A 23,393-nucleotide genomic window follows, 5' to 3' on the forward strand; every position below is an offset into this window, starting at 1 on the left:
AGTACTATTTATGTTGTCAGAAAAGGTAGGAGTTCCTTCTTTCTTTCTTTAATTTAAAAAAAATGCAGATTGATTTTATTATTTATTTTTTAATGTCAAGATTCATTATAAAATATTAAAAAATTTAAGTACATTATTAAGTCTCATCAATCATGACAGCTGCACAGAAATAATCAAGTAGATCAATGAAATAAAATGAGCATTCTAGAAACAAACGTATATATCTTTCTAACAATGTAATATATGATTAAATTGATATTTCAAATCAATGGGGAAAATAAGGCTTATTCAACATATAAGGTGCATGGACCACTATTACTTGAAACAAAACCCATTATATAACAAATATTCAGATGAGTTAAAAATCAAATGTAAAATCTAAGGAGTTTTAGGAGAAAATACAAAATAATACTTTTCTTATCCTGAAGTAACATATCCAAACTGAGAAGCTATGAAGTAAAATATTGATAATATGATTATAGTAAACATTTAAGACTATACAGTAATGTTCATATAAAAAATGTTAAAGGACAAGTAATAGAATAGGAAAGTACTTGCAACATATCTAAGAAAAGGGTTAATAGTTTCATTTTTTTCTAGGGAAAAAATTCTACAAACCTTTAATCAAAAAATGGATAAAGAATACAAAAAAGTATTTAGAGCCTTTTAAAAATAATAGAAATAGGCAAGAAATACACAAAAACAGGTTTAGTTTCAACAAATAATAAAGTAACAACTAAAATAAAATATCATTGTCTTAATCAGATTAATAAGGATTAAAAATATTGGTAATATCAAGAATTGGTGACTGTGAAAGGAACTGGGTATTCATAGACTCTTTTTCTTGATCTTCTTAAAGAAGTCCCTTTAACATATCTTGCAATGCTGGTTTGCTGGAAGTGTATTCTTTTACTCTTCTTTTGTCTGGCAAACCCCTTATTTCACCTTCTATTTTAACTGAGAGCCTTGCTGGGTAGAGCAGTCTTGGTTGCAGGCCTTTGCTCTTCATGACTTGGAATACATCTTGCCATCCCCTCCTGGCTTGTAGTGTTTCTGCTGAGAAGTTAGCTGCTAGCCGTACTGGGGCTCCCTTATATGTTACTACCTCTTTCTCCTTTGTTGCCTTTAAGATTCTCTGTTTGTCTTTGATATTTTCCATTTTAATGATGATGTGTCTTGGAGTGGGCCTCATTGGGTTCCTCTTCAATGGGACCCTGTGTGCTTCCTGGACCTCTGCGACTTTTTCTTTCCTCAAATGAGGGAAGTTTTCCATCATTACTTTTTCAAATAGATTCTCTATCCCTTCCTCCTCTTCTTCTCCTTCTGGTATCCCTATTATATGGATATTATTATGTTACACGTTGTCCTGCATTTCTCTAAATGCCTCTTCATTTTTTTTTTGTTTTTTTTTTCATTTTCTTGCTCTTTCTGGGAGCTTTTTTCTAACTTATCCTCCAGCTTGCTGATTCTATCCTTTGCTTCATCCAGCCTGTTTTTGATTCCTTCTACTGTGTTCTTCAATTCAAAAATTGTGTTCTTCATTTCCTCTTGTCTCTTATTGATGGTTTCTATGTTCTTTTCCATGCTGATATAGTTTGCAGTAAGTTCTTTGCAGTTTCCCTGTAGTTTTTTGAAATTCTCTCTGAGCTCACTGAGCTCATTGAGCTTCCTTAGAACCATTGTTTTGAACTCAGTATCTGATAGTTTACTTGCCTCTATTTCATTTAGTTCTCTTTCTGGGGATTCCTCCTTTCCTGTAGACTGGGGGGTGTTTCTTTGTCTTCCCATTATTTGTGAGACTCTTCTTTTTCACTTTTGCTTCTTAAATTGATCTATCTTGATTCCCTGACTTTGTGGTGTGAACTTCTATGGTAGGAGACCACTGTTTTTTCTTTCTGGATCTGCCTCTGATGATGTCAGATGCTGATCCTGTCTGACTTTAGGCAGTCTGTTTGAGACTTCCAGGAATCTACTGTCTGTGCCTGTCTCCTTCAACTGTTAATCTAGCCACTCTGCATTCAACAGGCCGGTTTAGAGACACCACAGGGCGGGGAAGAGTCCCTCCTGGGAGCAGGGTTATTGGGTCCTCTCCTGCTGTTACTTGATCAGGGGCGTGGTCTGCCTGAGCCAGGTGGTTGCTGCCATATGGAGGAGGAGTCAGCACCGTGTTCCTGCCAGCTATTCTCTCAGTTCTCTCTCCCAAACGTCCTTCTCCAGTGTCTCCTCAGGCGTCTCCAGCCCACTCTGCCCTGCCTTTGCCGGAGCCCAGGGTTAGTGGCTGCAAATAAAAATTTATGCGTTGGCCCTTTAAACGGCTCTTTGCGTCTCTAGCCACTCATCTCTGGCAGAGAGCAAGCTTGCCACTTTTTGCAGCTGTCTGTATATATGTGTACTTTGGGGGCTCTGGTGCTATAGGGTGGAGATCCCTGCTTATGATTTAGACCTCACTCTTCTCAAGAGGATCCAATTGGCCATTTCAAAAGCCTTCTGGTGCTTCCACCCATGGGCACCCCACCTGCCTTACCTGCTCAAGTCTCTACTGCATTCCTTACCAGTTAGGTTGTGCTAAAGCTGATTCTTCTGTCTGTCTGATGTTAAAAGGCTCCTCTCTTGCTATTGTTCAGTTGTTCATTCCAGGTGATTTTTCCACAATTTAGTTGTAATTCCAGGTTGGTCCTGGGAGAAGGTCAGTGTGACTTCCACTCACTCCTCTGCCATCTTAATTCTATCCTAATTTTATATATATGTGTGTGTATATATTACTATATATATGAGTGATATATACCTTAATCTGTGTTCTACCACATCCTGTTGTTACATATTTCATATAATGCCAAAATTTAAAAATAACTCTCAAGTTCTTTTTTTTATTGATTGATTTTAGAGAGTCAGAGGGTGGAGGGGAGAGATAGATAGATATATAGATAGATAGAGGAACATTAATTTGTTGTTCCACTTATTTATGCATTCATTGGTCACTGTGTGTGCCCTGACCAGAGATCAAACCCACAACCTTAGCACATTGGGATAATACTAACCAACTGAGCTACCTGGCCAGGGCTGAATAGCTCTCATTCTTAAAGCTTCAGTTAAATACAGTGTGTATGCACAGCAAAGGAAATCATCAACAAAGTAAAAAGACAACCCACAAAATGGGAGAACACATTTGCTGAAACATCTGATAAGGGATTAATATCCAAAATGTATAAAGTACTTTAAAAAACTCCACTTCCCAAAAAACAAACAACCCAATTAAAAAATGTGCAAAGGACCTGAATAGACACTTCTCCAAAAACTACATGCAGATGGCCAATAGACATATGAGAAGATGTTCAATGTCACTAATCATGGGAAAAATAAAAATTAAAACCACGAGATACCGTCTCCCACCTGTCAGAATGGCTATCATCAATAAATCAACAGACAACAAGTACTGGAGGGGATGTGGAGAAAAGTGTACCCTTTTGCACAGTTGGTGGGAATGCAGACTGGTGCAGCCACTGTGGAAAGCAGTATGGAAATACTTTAAAAAATTAAAAATGGATCTGCTTTTTGACCCAGAGATCCCACTTCTGGGAATATATCCAAAGGAAACCAAAACACTAATTTGAAAGAACATAGGCACCCTTATATTTGTTGCAATATTATTTGCAGTCACCAAGATATGGAAGCAACCCAAGTGTCCATCAATAGACGAGTGGGTAAAACAACTATGGGACATTTACATAATGGAATACTACTAGGCCATGAAAAAGGAGAAAATTACACCTTTTGCGACAGTATGGATGGACCTGGAGAACATTATACTAAGTGAAATAAGCCAATCGGAGAAGACAAATATCATATGATTTCACCCATACATGGAATCTAATGAACAAACTGAACTAACAAGTAAAACAGAGACAGACTCACAGATAGAAAACAGATGACAGCTAGTATTGGGGGTAGGTTAAGGGGTGGAGGTATTGAACAAAAAGGAAAAAGGACTCATGGACATGAACAACAGTGTGGTGAGTACTGGAGGAGGGAAGGTAATAGAGGACCAAATGGTAATGGAAAAAGATACAATAAAGATTTAAAAATAAATAAATAAATAAATAAATAAATAAATAAATAAATGCAGTGTGTATTTATATTTACTGAAAGTGACTCTAAAGCACTTAGTCACATCCTATTTCAACAGACCAGGTTTTGATAAAATATTTTCATTGCAAAGAAATTTTGTATTAATCATTTCCTGAAATAGGAGGAGCATTGCCTAAGCTTTGGGGGTTTTTGTATACAATGAGTTCAGGGAGAGGGGGTTGAAAATTATTTTTCAAATAATTGGTCTGAAGTTATAATATATTCAAGGTTTGTAAAATTTAGAACTCCTTTTATATACGCAGCAATATGTAAAATATATTTCACATCTTGTTTTTTTGTGGTGAAATGCAATGGAAATCTTACCAAATTGAGAAATAGTTCACATTATGTGATACTTTAGGGGAGAAATATTTGTTTATGCTCTGCTTCAAAATGAACATCAATGGGTCTTTAGGGAATATCTATTAAATTACAAGAGCGCAGCTTGGGGACAAAGGGTCAGTTACTGGAGGATTGTGCAAAGTTTGCCAGTCAGATATTCCATCAAAAGAATCTATTATAGCTGTTCTTTGAACCAAATAAATAATTCACATTAATTGCAGTTCTTCCTGTTGGCAACTGTAGCATGCTCCATTCTATTCATTAGAATAGCTGGTCCGCCTCTAAGTAATCACGTCCTTCCTGTTTCGTTCTTTTTTGTCCCTCAGTTTCTATAATCCTACAGCCAACTCCTATAATTTCTGGTAGGGTCAGACCCAGAAGTGAATTTTTAATAGTAGGGAAATTTAAAATACTTTTATATTGCATAAGAAAGATAATAATCATGCTACTCCCTTCCATAAATTCATCATGTACTCAAGTGGTCTTGGTTTATGGTTATTATGGTTACTAAAATGTGGTTACTAATATGTGAAATGTTTCTGGATTCTCGGCTTCATTAATTGAGACATAGCATATGAGTTTTCTATTGCTGCAAAACAAATTGTCATACGGCAGCTTAAAACAACATTCATTTATTATTTCACAGTTCTGGCATGGCATAACTGGGTTCTCCACTCATGCTATCACAAGGTGTTGGCTGGCTGAGTGCTTGCCTGGAGGCTCTGTGGGAGAATCCACTCCCTGTCTCATTCTCGTTGTTGGCAGCATTCAGTTCATTGTGTCTGCAGGATTGAAATCCTTGTTTGATTGCTGACTGTCAGCGTAGGACCTCTCCCAGTTCCTTAGGGCCACCATATTCCTTCTCAAGTGACTCATTATATTTTCAAGTGAGAAACAGTTTGCTGAATCCTAAAATCTCTGAGTCTTTCTGGCTTCCTTGTCTTCCACTGGAGAGCTCTCTGCTTTAGACTAGGCACACCCTATTTTAAAGTCAACTGTGTCATTGAATAGAACAAAAGATGGGAGGGATATCTCATGACGTTGCAGAGATTTGGGATAAGATATTTTGGGGGACCATTTTAAAAATTCTGCCTACTACACATAGGAATCACAAGGAAAACAGTCAGAAATTAACTGGTAGACCAAGACTCAATCTAGGTGTACATGGCACAAGCAAGTGGTTATAGGTCCCTACTAACTTTACTCCACTAGCACAACATGAATACAGTGTCTAATGTCAACCTTCTTTTGAATCTGTTCTGAGGGAAAATAGCAATTGTGACAATAACCTCAGAGCTTGGAAAGTATAAAATGCTATAGCTGTTTAATTAGCTCCTTCACATAGGCTGTCCTGCATTAAGTGTTTGTACCTCACTAGCTATTGCTTACAATTTTTTATTTGGCAACCTTGGAGCATGAGTGATTACAACTGACTTTTCCAGATTACTTTAACTAATAATTATAACTTTTTAATTATATAAAAGTTTTAAGACCATTTTTGAAGGGGTAAAGTAAATGAATGACCTCAGTGCAAACTTTTTATTAAAAAATATTTTGTTTGCTTCCCTGTTTGTTTAAACAGGGGATACTAAAAAAATTAATTTTTTCCTGATAATAATGGTAAATATTAGTATTTATTGACATTTTTGGTATTCTGATCACTCAACATCATAATTATAATATTTATTATTTACCATAGGGTGAAATGTTATTTCATTCTCTATTTTTTTGGCTAGAATTTCAATTGCTGTTCCTTCTTAGTCACTGATTCTTCTTATAATGACATCTTCACTATACCATTTCTGATCTGTTTCTCAAACCCACGATGGGCTGGAAAACTAGGTAACAAAGTTTGTAAGAACTGTATTTAAATAAGAGACACTAAGCCTAAATCAGAGCCTATAATGTCACTGTAAAAAGGTTTTTTGATAACTGTTTTTGTGATTAAAGATTTTTTCACTTACTTCTAGCTTTCTATATGTTACCAGGAAAAAAGTTAACCTGAAGATAACAGGAGTACTATTATTTGTTGCCATTATATAAACAATAAACAAAATAAATATTTAATTAGTGCCTACTACAGGCCCAGAACAGACTGTTGTGCTTACTAATTGTTTTGTATGTGTACATCTCTCATAATTATTTAAATATAAATAATTTAGGAGCAGAAAACTATATTTTATGGAATATTTAACTATTTATAAATTTATGGAAGTGACAGATAAGTCACTTACTTTAGAGAATGGCAGAAATATGAAAAAATTACTTTCTGCCTCATTCCACTAGAAATGAGTATTATTGGTATTAATACAGGAAAGGTAAACTATTTTTCTAGTTAAAAAAATCCATCTAGGCCCTGGCTGGCATGGCTTAATGGATTGAGTGCTGGCCTGTGAACCAAATGGTCACTGGTTCAATTCCCAGTCCGGGCACATGCCTGGGTTGTGGGCCTGGTCCCCAGTAGGGGGTGCATGAGAGGCTACCATACATTGATATTCTCTCCCTCTCTTTCTCCCTTCCTTCCCCTCTCTCTAAAACTAAATAAATAAAATCTTAAAAGAGAAAATCCATATATTCTTTTAATATCTGGCAATGTTTTCAGTTTCACTAATCCTATGTATAATCCCATTAACTGACTTTTTTTTTTTTGCTTTAAGATGATGCATGTTTAAATAAAATTTTTATGAGACTGACGCGCTGCCTACTGCGCTAAGAAGGCACGTTTAAATAAAATTTTTAATTAAAAATTTTGGTTAATAGGATCATATAGGTTTCAGGTATACATTTCTATGTTACAAGATGTACATATTGCATGGTGTGCCTACCACCCAAGGTAAAACAATCTTCCATCACCATATGTTAGGCCCCCTCCACCCTTCACCACTCCCCAACCCCTCCTCTCTGGTAACCAACACACTATTGTCTGTGTCCATGATTTTTAGTTTTCTATCCCGCATATGAATGAAATCACATGGTTCTTAGCTTTTTCTGACTATTTCATTTAGCATAATATTCTCAAGGCCCATCCATGTTGGCGCAAATAGCAGTATTTCATCTTTTGTTATGGCTGAAATAGTATATATGTACATCTTCCTTATCCAATCCTCTATTAAAGGAAATTTTAGTTGTCTCCATGTCTTGGTCACCATGAATAATATTGGCAATGAACGCAGAGGTGCATATATCTTTGCACATACATGTGTTTGAGTTTTTTGGGTAGATACCCAGGAGAGGGATTGCTGGTTCATATGGTAGTTCTATTCTTAAATTTTTGAGGAACCGTCAGACTGTTTTCCATAGTGGCTGTACCAGTCTACATTCCCACAGGCAGTGAATCGGGGTTCCCTTTTCTCTACAACCTCTTCAACACTTCTTATTACTTGTATTGTTGATAATAGCCATTCTAACAGATGTGAGGTGGTATCTCATTGTATTTTTGATTTGCATTTTCCTAATAATTAGTAAAGTTGAGCATCTTTTCATATATCTGTTGGCCATTTGTATGTCTTCTTGGGAGAGGTGTCTGTTCTGGTCCTTTGCCCATTTTTTAATTGGATTATTTGTATGTTTGGTGTGAGATATACAAGTTGTTTACATATTTTGGATATTAACCCCCTGTCAGAGCTGTTGTTTGAAAATATCACCTCCCATTTGCCAGGTGCCTTTTTGTTTTGTCGATTTTTCTTTCTGTGTAGAAACTTTTTAGTTTGGTATAGTCTCATTCATTTATTTTTGCCTTTACTTCCTTTGCCTTTGAGGTCAAATTTATAAAACATTCTCTGTGACCAAGCTCCATAAGTTTAGCATCTATATTTTCTTTCTGTAATGCATCGTTTCAGATCTTATATTTAGGTCTTTGATCCATTTTGAATTGATTTTTGTACATGTGGGCAAACAGTAATCTAGTTTTTATTCTTTTCATGTGATGTTCTAATTTTCCCAGCACCATTTATTGAAGAGGCTTTCTTTTCTCCATTGTGTGTTTCTGGCCCCTTTGTCAAAAATTATCTGCCCATATACATGTGGTTTTATTTCTGAGTTCTGAATTTTGTTCCATTGGTCTATGTGTCTGTTTTTCTGCCTATACCACGCTGTTTTGATTATCGTAGTTTTAGTATAATTTGAAGCCAGGTAGTGTGATAACTCCACTTTGTTCTTTTTTCTCAGGATTGCTTTGGCTATTTAGGATCTTTTGTAGTGTCATACAAATCTGGTTATTTTTTGTTCTATTTCATTAAAAAATGACATTGGGGAGATAGATCCAAGATGGTGGAGAAGTGAGTGGAAGTTACACCAACTTCTCATGTCTCCTCCCACACCAGTCTGGAATTAGAACATAATTGTGGAGAAATCATCCAGAATAAACAACTGAACAACAGGGGGTGAGGATCCTTATAACCATGGCCAGGCAGAAGAAACATGTTCAGCACAACACGTCTGGTAGGGAGTGCAGAGAAGTGAGAGGGCTGGCTAGGAGTCCACAGGCAGTTGTTGAAGTGCTAGAGGGATATTTCAGCACCCTGAGAAGTTTGGGGTCTAAACCCTAAGCTGGGATCCCCAGCCTACAGCACCAGAGCCTGAAAAGTACACAGCTAACATCCAGCTGGAAAAAGTGGCAGGGTTTCTCTCTGCTAGAGATGGATGACTGGAGACACGGAGAGCCATTTAAAGGGTCAGTGCATAAATTTTCATATGCAGCCACTTACCTTGGGCTCCAGCAAAGGGGAAGCAGCAGAGTGTACTAGAGATACTTCAGGACAGACCAGGGACTGTGGCTTTGGGGACAGAGCAAACTGAGAGAGCAACTGCCAGGATCCCAGTGCTGAGTCACTCCCCATACTACAGGAACCATCTTGATGAGGAAGACCACTTCCCTCCAAGTGGCATCAGTCTGAGGGGAAGCAATAACCCTACCCCCAGGAGCTACTCTGCCCCACCCTGTGGAGCTTAAGCCTGACTGCTGATTGGAGAATGACTAGATTAACAACTGAAGGATTCAGTGACACACAGTAGACTCCTGGTAGTCTCAAACAGATTCCTTAAAGCGAGACTGGGACACCATCTGACTTCACTAGAGGCAGACCCAGAAAGAAAAAACAGTGGTAAAGACTAGATGCTACTGAGACAAAATCCACTGTGGTCTTCTCCATGATTTGCGATATTTTCTTTCCTGCATAGTTTTTTAACATTCATTTCTTTTCCTTCAAGTTTGTGCATATTAAGTCACTACATTTTATTTATAGTTTATTTCAATTCTCATATTTTGTTCCTCCCTTCTGTTACCCCATTTTACCTTATTCTTTCCTCTTATTATTTTCATTTTAAATTTTGTTTTTTTTCTCTTGCTACAACTTGTTTCCATACCATATTCTTACTATTTCTCCTCAGTCCAGCCTCTCAAAACCAATTTTCTTGCCAATGGCCATCTCACATACTTTTTCCCATTCTTAAAATACCTGAATTCTCTCTCCGCCTTTATCAATCTTTGCTCATTGGTTGTGCATATGTTACTTGTTGCATTTTTTCAAGTTTATCTCCAGATCTTCACTATTTTTGGATTTCAAATCTCTAATTTTACTGTTCCTCTCTCTTACTCCATTCTGCCTGCATCCTGCCCATTCATTTTTTCTTCTCAAATTTTGATTTTTCCCTGTCTTAGCTCATCTTTTGTTCCTCATTCTTAGTATTTTTTTGTTCTCATTCTTAGTATTCCCTCTCCCTCTATCATCTCAAAATCACTTCCCTTTCCTCTATACATATCTTAATCTTCTTTTCTTTCTTTCTTTCTTTCTTTCTTTCTTTCTTTCTTTCTTTCTTTCTTTCTTTCTTTCTTTCTCCCTCTTATTCCCTTCCTACCTATATGAATCTTAGCTCATTTCTTGTTGATAATGTTGTGGTGGATCTTGTTCACTAATTTGGTCCTATTTTTAAATTATTTATTTACTTTTTTTCTTTCTTTTTCTCACTTTATTTTTTTAATTTATGTTGAAACCTAATACTATACGCTTCCTTTCTCTTACTCCATTCCACCTTCTTCACTCCCTTTTTTATATACTAAGTAAATTTTACTTTCTCTCTTCACATTATTCTGATTCCCTAATCCCTCTACCCCCTATCCTCTCAAAATCATTTTTCTTTCAGTTAGTTATCTCATATTCACTTCTCCTTTCTTATAATAGTCTTAATCTCTTTACATATTTATTAATACTGGTTCATTTGCTGTTGATAATGGGATTGTGGGTGGGATTTATTTTTGTGGCTGTGCGTTTGTTTCATGAGTTGTGTGGCTTTGTTCTGGCAGCACCTGCACAAAGAGCATATAAATGTGGTGGATGGAGAGACCTTTCATCCAGCTGGATGGAAGGACCCATCAAAGAATGACCCAACAACAATCAAAACTCAATTACAACCAGAGAGCCAACATAAATGGTATAAAGGGCATCCTAAGATGGTCAAGTTCAGGAGATAAAGGAGACTGCACCACTGAATCCCACAGGTCTCCTGCCATAGAAGGTCATACCAAAAAGATAGGGAGTCAAAGCAGATCAATATATAAAGCAGAAACAAACAAGAAGAATCTCCCCTAAAATGAGGAGACAAAGAAACAACCCTGAATAGAAAGGAAAGGAGGAATCCCCAGAAAAAGTGCTAAATGAAATACAGACAAGTAAACTATCAGACACTCAGTTCAAAACAATGATTATAAGGAAGCTCAATGAGCTCAGTGAGAATTACAAAAAACTACAGGGAATCGACAAGGAACTTACTGTGAACTACATCAGCATGAAAAAGAACATAGAAACTATCAATAAGAGCCAGGAGGAAACAAAGAATACAATTTCTGAATTGAAGAACACAGCAGAAGGAATCAAAAGCAGGTTAGATGAAGCAGAGGATTGAATCAGCAAGGTGGAAGACAATGTAGAAACAAATTCCCAAACAGAGCAAGAAAAGGAAAAAAAAGATTCAAAAAGAATGAAGAAGGGTTAAGGTTGCTCCAGGATGACAGGAAACATGAAAATATCCATGTAATAGGGATACCGGAAGGAGAAGAGTAGCAAGGGATACAAAGCCTGTTTGAAAAAGTAATGACAGAGAACTTCTCTAATTTGGTAAGAGAAAAAGTCACACAAGTCCAGGAAGCACAGAGGTTCCCAATCAAGATGAACCTAAAGAGGCTGACTCCAAAACACATCATAATTAAAATAGCAAAATTCAAAGACAAAGAGAGAACCTTAAAAGCAGCAAGGGAGAAACAGGAAATATCATACAAGGGAACCCCAATAAGGCTAGCAGCTGATTTCTCAACAGAAACAGTACAAGGCAGAAGAGAATAGCAAGAAATATTCAGAGTATTGAAGAGCAAAGGCCTTCAACCAAGATTACTCTACCTAGCAAAGCTGTCATTTAAAAGACAAGGTGAAATAAGAGTTTCCCTGACAAATGAAATTTGAAAGTATACATCTCCACCAAACCAGCATTACAAAGATTTGCTAAAGGGACTGCTTTAAGAAGATGAAGTTATAGAGCGAGAGAGGAACACAGGTACAAAAGGGAAAATGGCAATGAATGAGTACCTTTCAGTTATAATAGCATTAAATGTAAATGAATTAGATGCTCCAATCAAAAGACACAGTATAGCTGAATGGGTAAGAAAACATGACCCACATGTATGCTGTCTACAGGAGAATCACATTAGAACAATAGACCTACACAGACTGAAAGTGAAGAGTTGGAAAGAAATATTCCAAGGAAATGGAAAGTGAAAAAAAGCCAGGGCAGTAATACTTACATCAGAGAAAATAGATTTCAAAACAAAGGCCATAAAAAGAGACAGAGAAGGAGACTTCATAATACTTAAGGATAGAATCCATCAAGAACACATAAGACATAAGAAGACATATATACACCCAACATAGGAACACCCAAATATATAAGGAAAATCTTGGAGGACTTCAAAAAAGATATAGACAGCAACACACTTATAGTAGGGGATTTTGACACCCCACTGTCAACAATGGATAGGTCTTCCAACTAAAGGATTAACAAGGATATTTTGTCACTGATTAATGCTCTAGATCAAATGGATTTTATGTATATAAACTTTCATACCAAAGGAGCAAAATACACATTCTTTTCAAATACACATGAAATCTTTTCTAAGATAGACCACATGATAGGACACAAAACAAGCCTCAACAAATTCAAGAAAATTGAAATAGTAAACATTTTCTTGGACCAGAAGGGCTTGAAACTAGAAACCAACCTCAAGGAAAAAACTCAGAAATAATCAAATTCATGGAGACTGAATAACATGTTATTAAACAATGAATCGTAATGGGAAACGACCTGCCTGGTTTCAGGGACTGTAGCCCCACCAACAAGTGAGAGGGCCCCAAGGCTGGAGCTAATCAAGGAGGCCTTGAGAAAACAGGCCACTGAGGAGATGAAACCTGTCCCCTTCGCAGAGACACAGCCCCTGCCGCCCTCGCATGCCCCTGCTTGACCCTGTGATGATTGGTGATCCATGATGGTTAAGTTTTCTCATGCGGAGAAAATGACCTAAGATAGACACCGGCCGGTATGGGCAGCAGACATGGACATGAGGGACTTGGAGAAAGGGCAAAAAGGCCCGCACCCCTTGGCTCAGCTTGGACATGGCCAGAGTCCTCATTCTCTCTGAAATAAGTCTTCTTAACTCTTGGTGGCTCTGCCCCACCTGCCTAGTTCAAGCTTGAAACAATACTAAAGGCAGGTACAGCCCTAAACTCGATGGGGCAGTTCCTGGAGACAGTCAGGCCTAGAAGTAATTCCTCTAAGCATTCTTTGTTCTGCCCTCAAAAGGGATAACTGGCTCTTACTGGGAAGGAGATTTACATTACTTGTAGGCCCTGACCTGAGGCAGATCTATTGTGTTCCTCCAATTGTTATCCATGATCTCTGCCTGTTTTGTGTAAACACAGCCTTTTGACATTGATTGATAAGGTTTGTTGTATCCCTCCCCGCCCTCCTGCTCCCCCCGCCCTTTTTGTTCTCAATAAAAGCCTTTGACATGGGGCCTTCTCTCCCCTAGAGGGAAGAGCCATGTCCCCTCTCCTTGCACACAGGGAAGTGTTTGCAAGGACTCCTGTTTATTCCTTTCATCCTTGACAACCCAGGGATGGGCTCTGCGGGATTCAGAGCCCCGCTCCCTCCTCAGCTGGCTCTAGACAGTAACCCTTAGATCCAGGAGCCCTGCGTTCCACTGCAATGCCCCCCGTGACAGAATGGGTTGACAATAAAATCAAGGAAGAAATAGAAGTGTTTCTGGAAACAAATGAAAATCAACACACAACAGTCCAGTACCTGTGGGAAACAGTGAAGGCAGTCCTGGGAGGGAAGTTTATAGCAATACAGGCCTACCTTAAAAAGATAGAAAAATTTCAAATAAACAACCTAACCCTACATCTACACGAACTGGAGGAACAACAACAAACGAGCCCAGAGTAAATGGAAGGAAGGAAATAATCAAGATCAGAGCAGAATTAAATGTCATAGAGAGGAAAAGAACAATTCAAAGGACCAATAAATCAGGAGCTGGTTCTTTGAAAAGATAAACAAATTCAACAAGCCTTTTATGAGTTTCATCATGAAAAAAGGAGAGAGGACCCAATTAAAGAAAAATTAGAAAAGAAAGAGGAGAAATTACAACCAATACCACAGAAATACAAAGGACTGTAAGAAATTACTACGAACAACTACATGCCAAGAAATTTGGAAACCTGGGTGAAATGGACAAATTTCTAGAAACATACAGTCTTCCAAAACTGAATCAAAAAGAGGCAGAAAGAGTGAACAGACTGGTAATAGCTAGTGCAGTTGAATCACTAATCAAAAAAATCCTGACACACAAAAGCCCTAGACCAGACTGCTTCACAGGAGAAGTTTACAAAAAATTAAAGGAAGAGTTAACCCCTATCATTCTCAAACTATTCCAAAAAACCCAAGAAGAGGGAAGACTCCCAATCTCTTTTTATGAGGGCAGCATCATCCTAATCCCAAAACTAGATAAAAATACAACAAAGGAAAAAAATTACAGGCCAATATTGCTGATGAACATAGATGCTAAAATCCTCAACAAAATATTGGCAAACCAGATCCAGGAATAATGAAAAAGATCATACACCATGATCAAGTGGGATTCATCCCAGGGATACGAGGATGGTACAATATTCACAAATCAATAAACATAATACATCACATAAACAAAAAGAAAGACAAAAATCACATGATCATATCAACAGATGAGAAAAGAGCATTTGATAAGGTACAGCACCCATTTATGATAAAAAACACTCAGCACAATGGGAGTAAAGGGAGCATACTTCAACATAATAAAGGACATATATGAGAAACCTACAGCCAACATCGTACTCAAAGGGCAAAAACTAAAAGCTTTACCCCTAAGATCAGAAATAGGACAAGGGTGTCCACTTACACCACTTCTATTCAACATAGTATTGGAAGTTCTAGCCACAGAGATCAGATGAGAAAAAGAAATAAAGGCATCCAAATTTGAAAGAAGTAAAACTATCATTGTGTACAGATGACATGACAGTGTACATAGAAAACCCTATTGTCTCCATTGAAGAACTACTTGATGTAATAAGTGATTTTGTGATATACAAAACAGTGGTATACAAAATCAATATTCAGAAATTGAAGGCATTTTTTTATACCAACAATGAAATATCAGAAACAGAAACAAGGGGAAAAAATCTTATTTATATAGCAACAAAAAAAATAAAGTATGTTGGAATAAACCTAACCAGGGAGGTAAAAGGCCTGTACTCAGAAAATTACAAAACAGTGAAGAAAGAAATTAAGGAAAACACAAATAAATGGAAGCATATATTGTGTTCATGGATTGGAAGAATTAACATCATTAAAATGTCCATACTACCTAAAACAATTTTTAGATTCAATGCACTCTCTGTTAAAATACCAGTGACATATTTCACAGATATAGAACAAATGTTTCAAAAATTTTTATGGAACTATATATGACCCCAAATAGCCTCAGCAATTTTAAGAAAGAAGAGCAAAGTAAGAGTGATCACAGTACCTGACATCAAACTATATTACAAGGCCACTGTAATCAAAACCATCTGGTACTGGCATAAGAACAGACACATATATCAACAAAACAGAATAGAGTACCCAGAAATAACCTCATGTCTCTGTGGTCAATTAATATTCAACAAAGGGGGCAGGAGCGAAAAATGGGGTAAAAATAGTCTCTTCAACATGTGGTGTAGGGAGATCTGGATATCTACATGCAAAAAAATGAAACTAGACCACCAACTTACACCATACACAAAAATAAGCTCAAGGTTGATAAAAGATTTAAATATAAGTCACAACACCATAAAAGTCTTAGAAAAGAACATATGCAGGAAAATTTCAGATATTCCATGCAACAATATTTCCACCAATATGTCCCCTAGAGCAAGAGATATAAAGGAAAGAATAAACAAATGGGACTACATCAAATTAAAAAGCTTCTGCATGGCTGAAGAAAACATTAACAAAATGAAAAGGGAACCAACTGTATGGTTAAATATATTTGTCAATGATACCTCAGACAAGGATTTGAGCTCCAAAATATATAAAGAACTCACACAACTCCACTCCAGGAAGACAAACAATCCAATTAAAAATGGGCAAAGAACCTAAACAGACACTTCTCCAGGAAGGATATATGAAGTGCCCAGACACATATGAAAGGATGCTTAGCATCACTAGCCATCAGAGAAATGCAAATTATAACCACAATGAGATACCATTTCACACCAGTCAGAATGGCCATAATAAACAAATCAACCAACAACAAGTGCTGGCAAAGTTGTGGAGAAAAGGGAACCTTAGTACACTGTTGGTGGGAATGCAGACTGGTGCAGCCACTGTGGAAAACAATATGGAATTTCCTCAAAAAAAGAATCCTGAAACACCAATTCAAAAGAACTTAGGCATCCTCATGTTCATAGCACTGTTATTTACAATAATCAAGTGCTAGAAACAGCCTAAGTGCCCAACAGTAAATGAGTGGATAAAAAAGCTGTGGTACATTTACACAATGGAATACTACGCAGCAGAAAGAAGGAATTCCTACCTTTTGCAACAGCATGCATGGAACTAGAGAGTATTATGCTAAGTGAAATAAGCCAGGTGGTAAAAGACAAATACCCTATGATCTCACGTATAAGTGGAACCTAATCAACAAAACAAACAAACGAGCAAAATAGAACCAGAGACACTGAAATAAAGAACTGACAGTGACCAGAGAGGAGAGGGAAGGGGGAGAAAGGGAGAAAGGTCAAGTCAAGGAACATGTATAAAGGACCCATAGACAAGGACTGGGGTGTGGGGTGAGGACTGAATGTGGAAGATGGGGTGTGGGTAGGGCAGGGGAGAGTAATGGGGGAAAAAATGGGGGAAAATGTAATTGAACAACAATACAAAATTAAGAAATAATGACATTGGGATTTTGATGGGGATCACATTAAATCTGTATATTGTTTTGGGTATTATGGCTATTTTAACTATGTTGATTCTTTCAATCTATGAACACAGAATATTTTTCTATTTCATTGTGTCTTTTTCAATCTCTTTTATTAATGTTTTGTAGTTTTCAGTATTCAGGTCTTTCACATCCTTTGTTAATTTTATTCTAGGTATTTTATTCTTTTGGTGGCAATTGTGAAAGGAATGGTTTTTTTATTTCCTTTTCTGAAGTTTCATTGTTAGTATATAGGAAAGCAGTGGATTTTTGTACATTGATTTTGTATCCTGCAACTGTACTGTATTTGTTTACTGTTTCTAATAATGTTTGGGTGGAGACTTTAGGGTTTTCTACATACAGAATCATATTATCTGCAAAAATGACACTTTTGCTTCCTCCTTCTCAATCTGGATGCTTTTTATTTCTTTCTCTTGTTTGATTGCTCTGGCTAGGTCTTCCAGAACTGTATTGAATAAGAGTGGTGAGGGTGGGCATCTTTGTCTTGTTCCTGATCTTAGGGAAAGGCATTCAATTCTTCACCATTGAGTATGATATTGGCTGAGGGTTTATCATATATGGCTTTTATTCTGTTGAGGTACTTTCCTTCTATAACTATTTTATTGAGTGTTTTAATCATAAATGGATGTTGCAGCTTATCAAATACTTTTTCTGTATCTATTGATAAGATCATATGATTTTTATCCTTTGTTTTTTTAATGTGGTGCATTACATTGATCAATTTGCATAAGTTGAACCATCTTTGTGCCCTGGAATGAATCCCAGTTGATTGTGATGGGTATTATTTTAATGTATTATTGTATTTGATTTGCTGGTATTTTGTTTAGGATTTTTGCATCTATATTCATCAGAGATATTGGTCTGTAGTTTTCTTTTTGTGTGTATTATCCTTGTTAGGTTTTGGTATCAGGGTTACCAAAATGTGTTAGGAAGTGTTGCCTCTTCTTCAGTTTTTTGGAAGAGTTTGAACAGGATAAATATTAAATCTTCTTTGGATGTTTGGTAGCATTCACTAGTTAAGCCATCTTGTCCTGGACTTTTATTTTTTGGAAGGGGTTTGATGGTTGTTTCAATTTCCTCAGTGTTAATCATTCTTTTTAGATTTTCTAATTTTCATGATTTAGTCTATGAAGGTTATATATTTCTAGGAACTTACCATTTTTTTCTAGGTTATTGAGTTTGGTGGCATATAGTCTTTCATAGTATTCTGGTAAGATCTTTGTGTATTTATGATTTCTGTAGTGACTTCTTCTTTTTCATTTCTGACTTTGTTTATATGGGTCATCTCTGTTTTTTCCTTAGTGAGTCTAGCCAGGTTGTCAATTTTATTGATCTTTTCGAAAATCAGCTCTTTGTTATATTAATTTTTAGATAGTCTTTCTGTTCTCTGTTTCATTCATTTCTAATTTTTATTATTCCTTTTCTCTTACTGACTTTGGGTTGCACTTGTTTTTCTTTTTCTAGTTATTTAAGAAGTAATGTTAGGTTGTTTAGTTGGGATTTCTCTTGTTTCTTGAGATAAGCTTGTAATAATACAAACTTCATTCTTATTACTGCTGTCATACTATCCCAGAAATTTTGGTACATTATATTCTCATTCTCACTTGCCTCTCTCTAAATTTTTTGATTTTTTTCTATTTCATTCCATATTTTGCTTTACTCCTCAGTGTGAACCTCTCCGCATTTGGATCAAGTGAAAGTTTTTACAATGCAGCCTATTTCTTCTAGGTTTCTGTATATCTCTTAATCATTTATTTTTATTTATCCACAAATATTTAGTTTCTCCTATGTTTTAGGTGCTACTGACCAAGCAGTGAACTCAATGGATGCTTTTGCTGCCATCTCAATATTTTTTTTTCCTTTTTGTTGTCCCAGATCTTCAAGGTCAACATCAGCTTAAACTCAATTCTCTGCCTAATACCGATCTTGCACTCTTTCAATCTTATTTCTCAACCCATTCATCTCCACTTCTTTAGCCTTCACACAAGGAATGCCAATTATATGTGGTGATATCTCATCATCCTTTACTAACTGGATTGGTGTTATGGTCTGAATATTTATGTCCTCCTCAAAATTAAGATGTTGAAATCCTACCCTTTAATATAATAGTATTAGAAGATGGGACCTTTGTGGGGTGCTTAGTTCATAAGAATGGAGCCCTCTTGAATGGTATAAGTACCTTAGAAAAGTAGATCCAGAGAGACCCTGAGCCCCTTTCTCCATGTGAGAACACAGTGAAGAGACTATGAACCAGGAAGAGAGCTCTCACTGGAACATGACCATGCTGGTGCTTTGATCATGGACAGCTTCACAGACTCTAGAACTGCGAGAGGTAAGTTTCTGCTGTTGATAAGCTACCCGGTCGGTGGCATTTTGTTATAACAACCTTAACTAAGAGAGCTGGACATGCTGGTCATCAGAGACAAGGAAGCAAAACCTTGCTACCTGAGTTCATTCATACAGAACGTTTAGCATAATATTGGCAAAACTGCTGAAGCTCTGGTCAATAATCACTATTCGGATGTAGTAAAAAGAAATCACAGGCAGAGTAAACAGTTTGCATGGCTCTAGGCAGTTGTTGAAGCCACAGGAAATTATCAAACCCATGTTGCATAACCTCCCTAGCACAGACAGTATAAAAACAAAGTAATTCTTTTCCACCACCCTTTAACCCCCAAGAAAAATTCTTAACAAACTCCCTCTCTTTTCTGTCCTCTAATTTCTAGAATTAGAGACTTCTTTATTGAAGCATGCCTGGGGCAGTCTTCAGTTAGTTTATGTCCAATAAAGCTGATTCGATTTTGATCATGAATAATGGCAGAAGGATGGAGGTCAGGAATATGAAGTAAGACAGTACTTCTTTTTTTAATGTGTCTTGTTTCCATATAAAAACTGCATATAATTTATATTACATTTAATCAGAAAAAATACTGAAACCATGCAATATAATGGTTCTGGTAAAACCATAAAAATATGTCATACTCCTAAGAAGAGAATATTACCGCAAACTAGGTTTAAGAAAATAATAGCATGACTTATTAGTTTTATTTACAATGAGTTATTTTTTAGATAAGAAATTTCCTTACTGTATATCACTAAATTAATAACAATTAGATAGTATTATCATCTATACATTTATTTTTTACTATGAAAAATTTCAAACATACATAAAATTAATAATAGTATATGCCCAACAGTCCACAATTATGAAATTTGGCATACTTGTTTAGCTATTTTTAAAGATACAATATTAACACCTGATATTCATTGGGATCATTTGTGCTTTATCACTATTAAAATATATTTTTAAATGTAGTGAACATTGCCTTTCAATTCAAAATTTCCTTTTGGTGATAAATGTTTATTAACATTATTAAAAGTGAGGACCTTAATATAGGTAAACTTCTGTTACAAAAACTTCAAGAACTATACTCTTGTTTTTCTGTATGGTAACTCCTGCTTGAAATAAGGAAGCTTTCGAATGAAACATGAAACAGTTAAGTACATAGAGTTTTGGGAAGCCATCATAATAAACATTTCACATTTTTTGCACATGGATCATGCACCAGGCACTGTATTAAGAGCTTTGTAAGCACCCACTATTCAAACAACCTATTAGGTATTCTTGTTTTCTTCATTTTACAGATTGGGATGTTGTAGCTGAGAGAGGTAAATTTACTTAACTGTCCAGAGTCATCAAACAAGTGTTAAGCACAGCCATATTTGTTAAACTTATATTTGATTTTGATAAAATCTGTTTTAAAGTATTAAAAATTTTATACTTACCACTAATAATCAATAAATGGTGTATAGGAAACATAACATTTTATACAGTCATTACTTAAATTAACCATTGTCGGCATAAACAAACAAAAGGACTGAACTCTAATGGGAGATGCAATTAACAACCTGTGGGGTCTTAAGAAGCCCACCCAGTTCCCTAGGACTGAGGGGGTGGGAGTAAGACAGACTCTCCAAAAAACCCCAGGAATTTAGAAGATGTTTATTAAGGTAGCTTGGGTTTCAAGTCCACATTTTGCAATTTCTGTAAATGACAAATTAAATAAATATTTCATCTTATTGGCTTTATTTTTAAATTGATAATTTATAAATTTTCTCTATAAACAATAAAAATAGTGACTTACATGTCAACTGAAATAAGTTTCCTTACTTCATTGTCAGAGGCATAGTTCCAAGTTGTTTCAATAATTCCAATGTAATAATGCTTATCTTTTGCCCAGGCTGTGCTACTATGTAAAAACAAAAAAATACCCAGCAACAAAATCTTCATTTTTTTTTTCCCCTCTTGGATCCCCAGAAGCAATGAAGTGAAGTCTGAAGCAGGCAGTTTTATAAATAAGGCTTTCTTCCTTTATTTGCTTGATTGACACAATTTAATGTTGCGTAAAGAGTAAACTGCTCATTAAATAACATTTTGCACTTTATAGTTCAGTTCTCGTAATCCCAGAAAAAAATAGTTTTCTGTTGCCAACCTTCTCCGATTACAAGTAAAAGTCAACAGTTATGCTGGTTGACTGGGGTTTGCATAACCCTGTACTTCTTCCACGCCTTGTGTAAATTCCAAGAGGGCAGAGATCACCTCTAAATGCTTCTTTTTTCATCCAACAATAGGCCACAGTACAATGCCTTGCAACTCTGAACTTTTAATAAATCAGGATGAATATTATGCATAGTGGATCAAAACATGTGGCTCTTTACTTTTGAAAAGTCTAACAATATTTCATTGCAAATTTAAGATGTGAAACATGATCTTTACCATGCCAAATTTAAGTATCCAAAACTAAAAATTTTATTTTGAAGGATTTATTTATTTTGTAAGCTCTGAACACATCTGCATACAAAGTTTACAGGTTATTCTGTATTACTATATGCAAATCAGTAGAAGAGTATACTGGAGGTTGATAACTGTTTTAATCATCAAAGAAATCAGAGAAAAATCAACGTGCCTTAAAGGCAAATCTTGGTCTTAGTAAATATTAGAAGGTGCCCAGTTTATTAACCGGGGATTTCTGTCTTTTATATGGACATTAATTTTAGGGGAAAAAATTTTTTAATTCTCTTTAGTCAAGACATATTTGTTAAGAATACAAGGTAGCTTTTTTTTCTTAGCTGAAGAAAATCTTGGCGATAACACTGCAAATTCTGTGCTAGTATAAACTCCTCCCTTAGAATACCACAATGTGGTAGTATTGTATTTGCCAAAAGTTGTTTAAAGAAAGAGATTGGGATACGAGAAAGTATCATGATGTTTGAACAATTGATTTATTTAATTAGCATTACGAAGGGATCCTGCTGTGCTGAAGCCCATTGCTAAGCACTAAGGACAAAACAATGAATCTCTACCCTCTTCAGCTTACCTTGATTGCACTAAACAGAGACTGACGATATACAGATAAAGAGTGAAATACCCAGCATTAGCACCAAGTGCTATGGAAAAAAAAATAAATCAATGAAAAATAATGAAAACAGCAGGATGAAGATCAAAATCTGAGGGCACCACTTGACATCAGGCAATATACTTGACCACAGCCTCAGGTTCCTCATCTGTAAAATCTCCGTCTTGGAGGTCTCTTTTACATTCATTGAAATGATCCTTGTTAAGGCACTTGGTGGAGATGCTTCTTTCAGAAACTAATTGTAATCTCATCTAATTGTCATGATACAGAAAGCTGAGTCATAATACACCCAGGAAGGCCCAAGACCTCGTTCTAGAGTCACCCTAAATGAAAGTGCCCCCTTGCCCACTGTAAGGTCTTTAATGGGGCCAAAATCTTGCCCAGACTCCACTGGCCAAACTCTGTGCCTTGCAAGATGCTGGGTTTTTTTAGAAATACAGAATTGTAAACCTGAAAATTATAAAAATGCTATTAACCAATGTCATCCCATTAAATTCAATAAAAATTTAAAAATTAAATTAAATTAAATTGAAAAACATTGGTCTACACTGACAGAACATCTGTCAGCAGTTCATCCTCCCAGAGGAAAGAAGCACTTGTTTCTAAGTGACACGAAGCCATTTATACGAGCCAGCAGCTTTCTGGGCACTTCCTTTCACATCTTTCCCTCCATGCTCACACTCAGCCCTATGGGCTGAAAGGATGGTGATCAGAGCACAGCAACAATCTCTGAAGTCACTTTTTCCATCACATTCTACCCTAAAAAACTGCTCAGTTCCTGGGGGCTCCAGAATGTACACTTGCAGCTCCCCTCATACTTGGGAAATGAAATATTTCAATTGCAACACCCCTGACCAGTGCAGTGAATGTTTTATGGTGTAATGCAGGAAGGGCTATAAAGTCCATATTTATGTCTTGTTTTGTGACAGTTGCTCTTCCTATTAAAAAGC

General features: G+C 36.3%; 1 protein-coding gene across 3 annotated transcripts in view; it reads right to left on the bottom strand.

Moving 5' to 3' along the window:
* Nucleotides 1-21,375, bottom strand: part of CP (ceruloplasmin) — an 82,637-nt gene extending 61,262 nt beyond the window's left edge. For all 3 annotated transcript variants that reach the window (XM_054585180.1, XM_054585181.1, XM_054585182.1), the window contains exon 1: nucleotides 21,172-21,375. In XM_054585180.1, coding sequence (XP_054441155.1) covers nucleotides 21,172-21,317 — 146 coding nt within the window. In that variant the 5' untranslated portion in view covers nucleotides 21,318-21,375. The remainder of the gene's footprint in view (nucleotides 1-21,171) is intronic.
* Between the last annotated feature and the right edge of the window lie 2,018 nt (nucleotides 21,376-23,393).

This window comes from Pteronotus mesoamericanus, unplaced genomic scaffold (assembly GCF_021234165.1).
Source record: "Pteronotus mesoamericanus isolate MK-2021 breed Mesoamerican mustached bat unplaced genomic scaffold, CSHL_Meso_final contig_82, whole genome shotgun sequence".
Classification (NCBI taxonomy): Eukaryota; Metazoa; Chordata; class Mammalia; order Chiroptera; family Mormoopidae; genus Pteronotus; species Pteronotus mesoamericanus.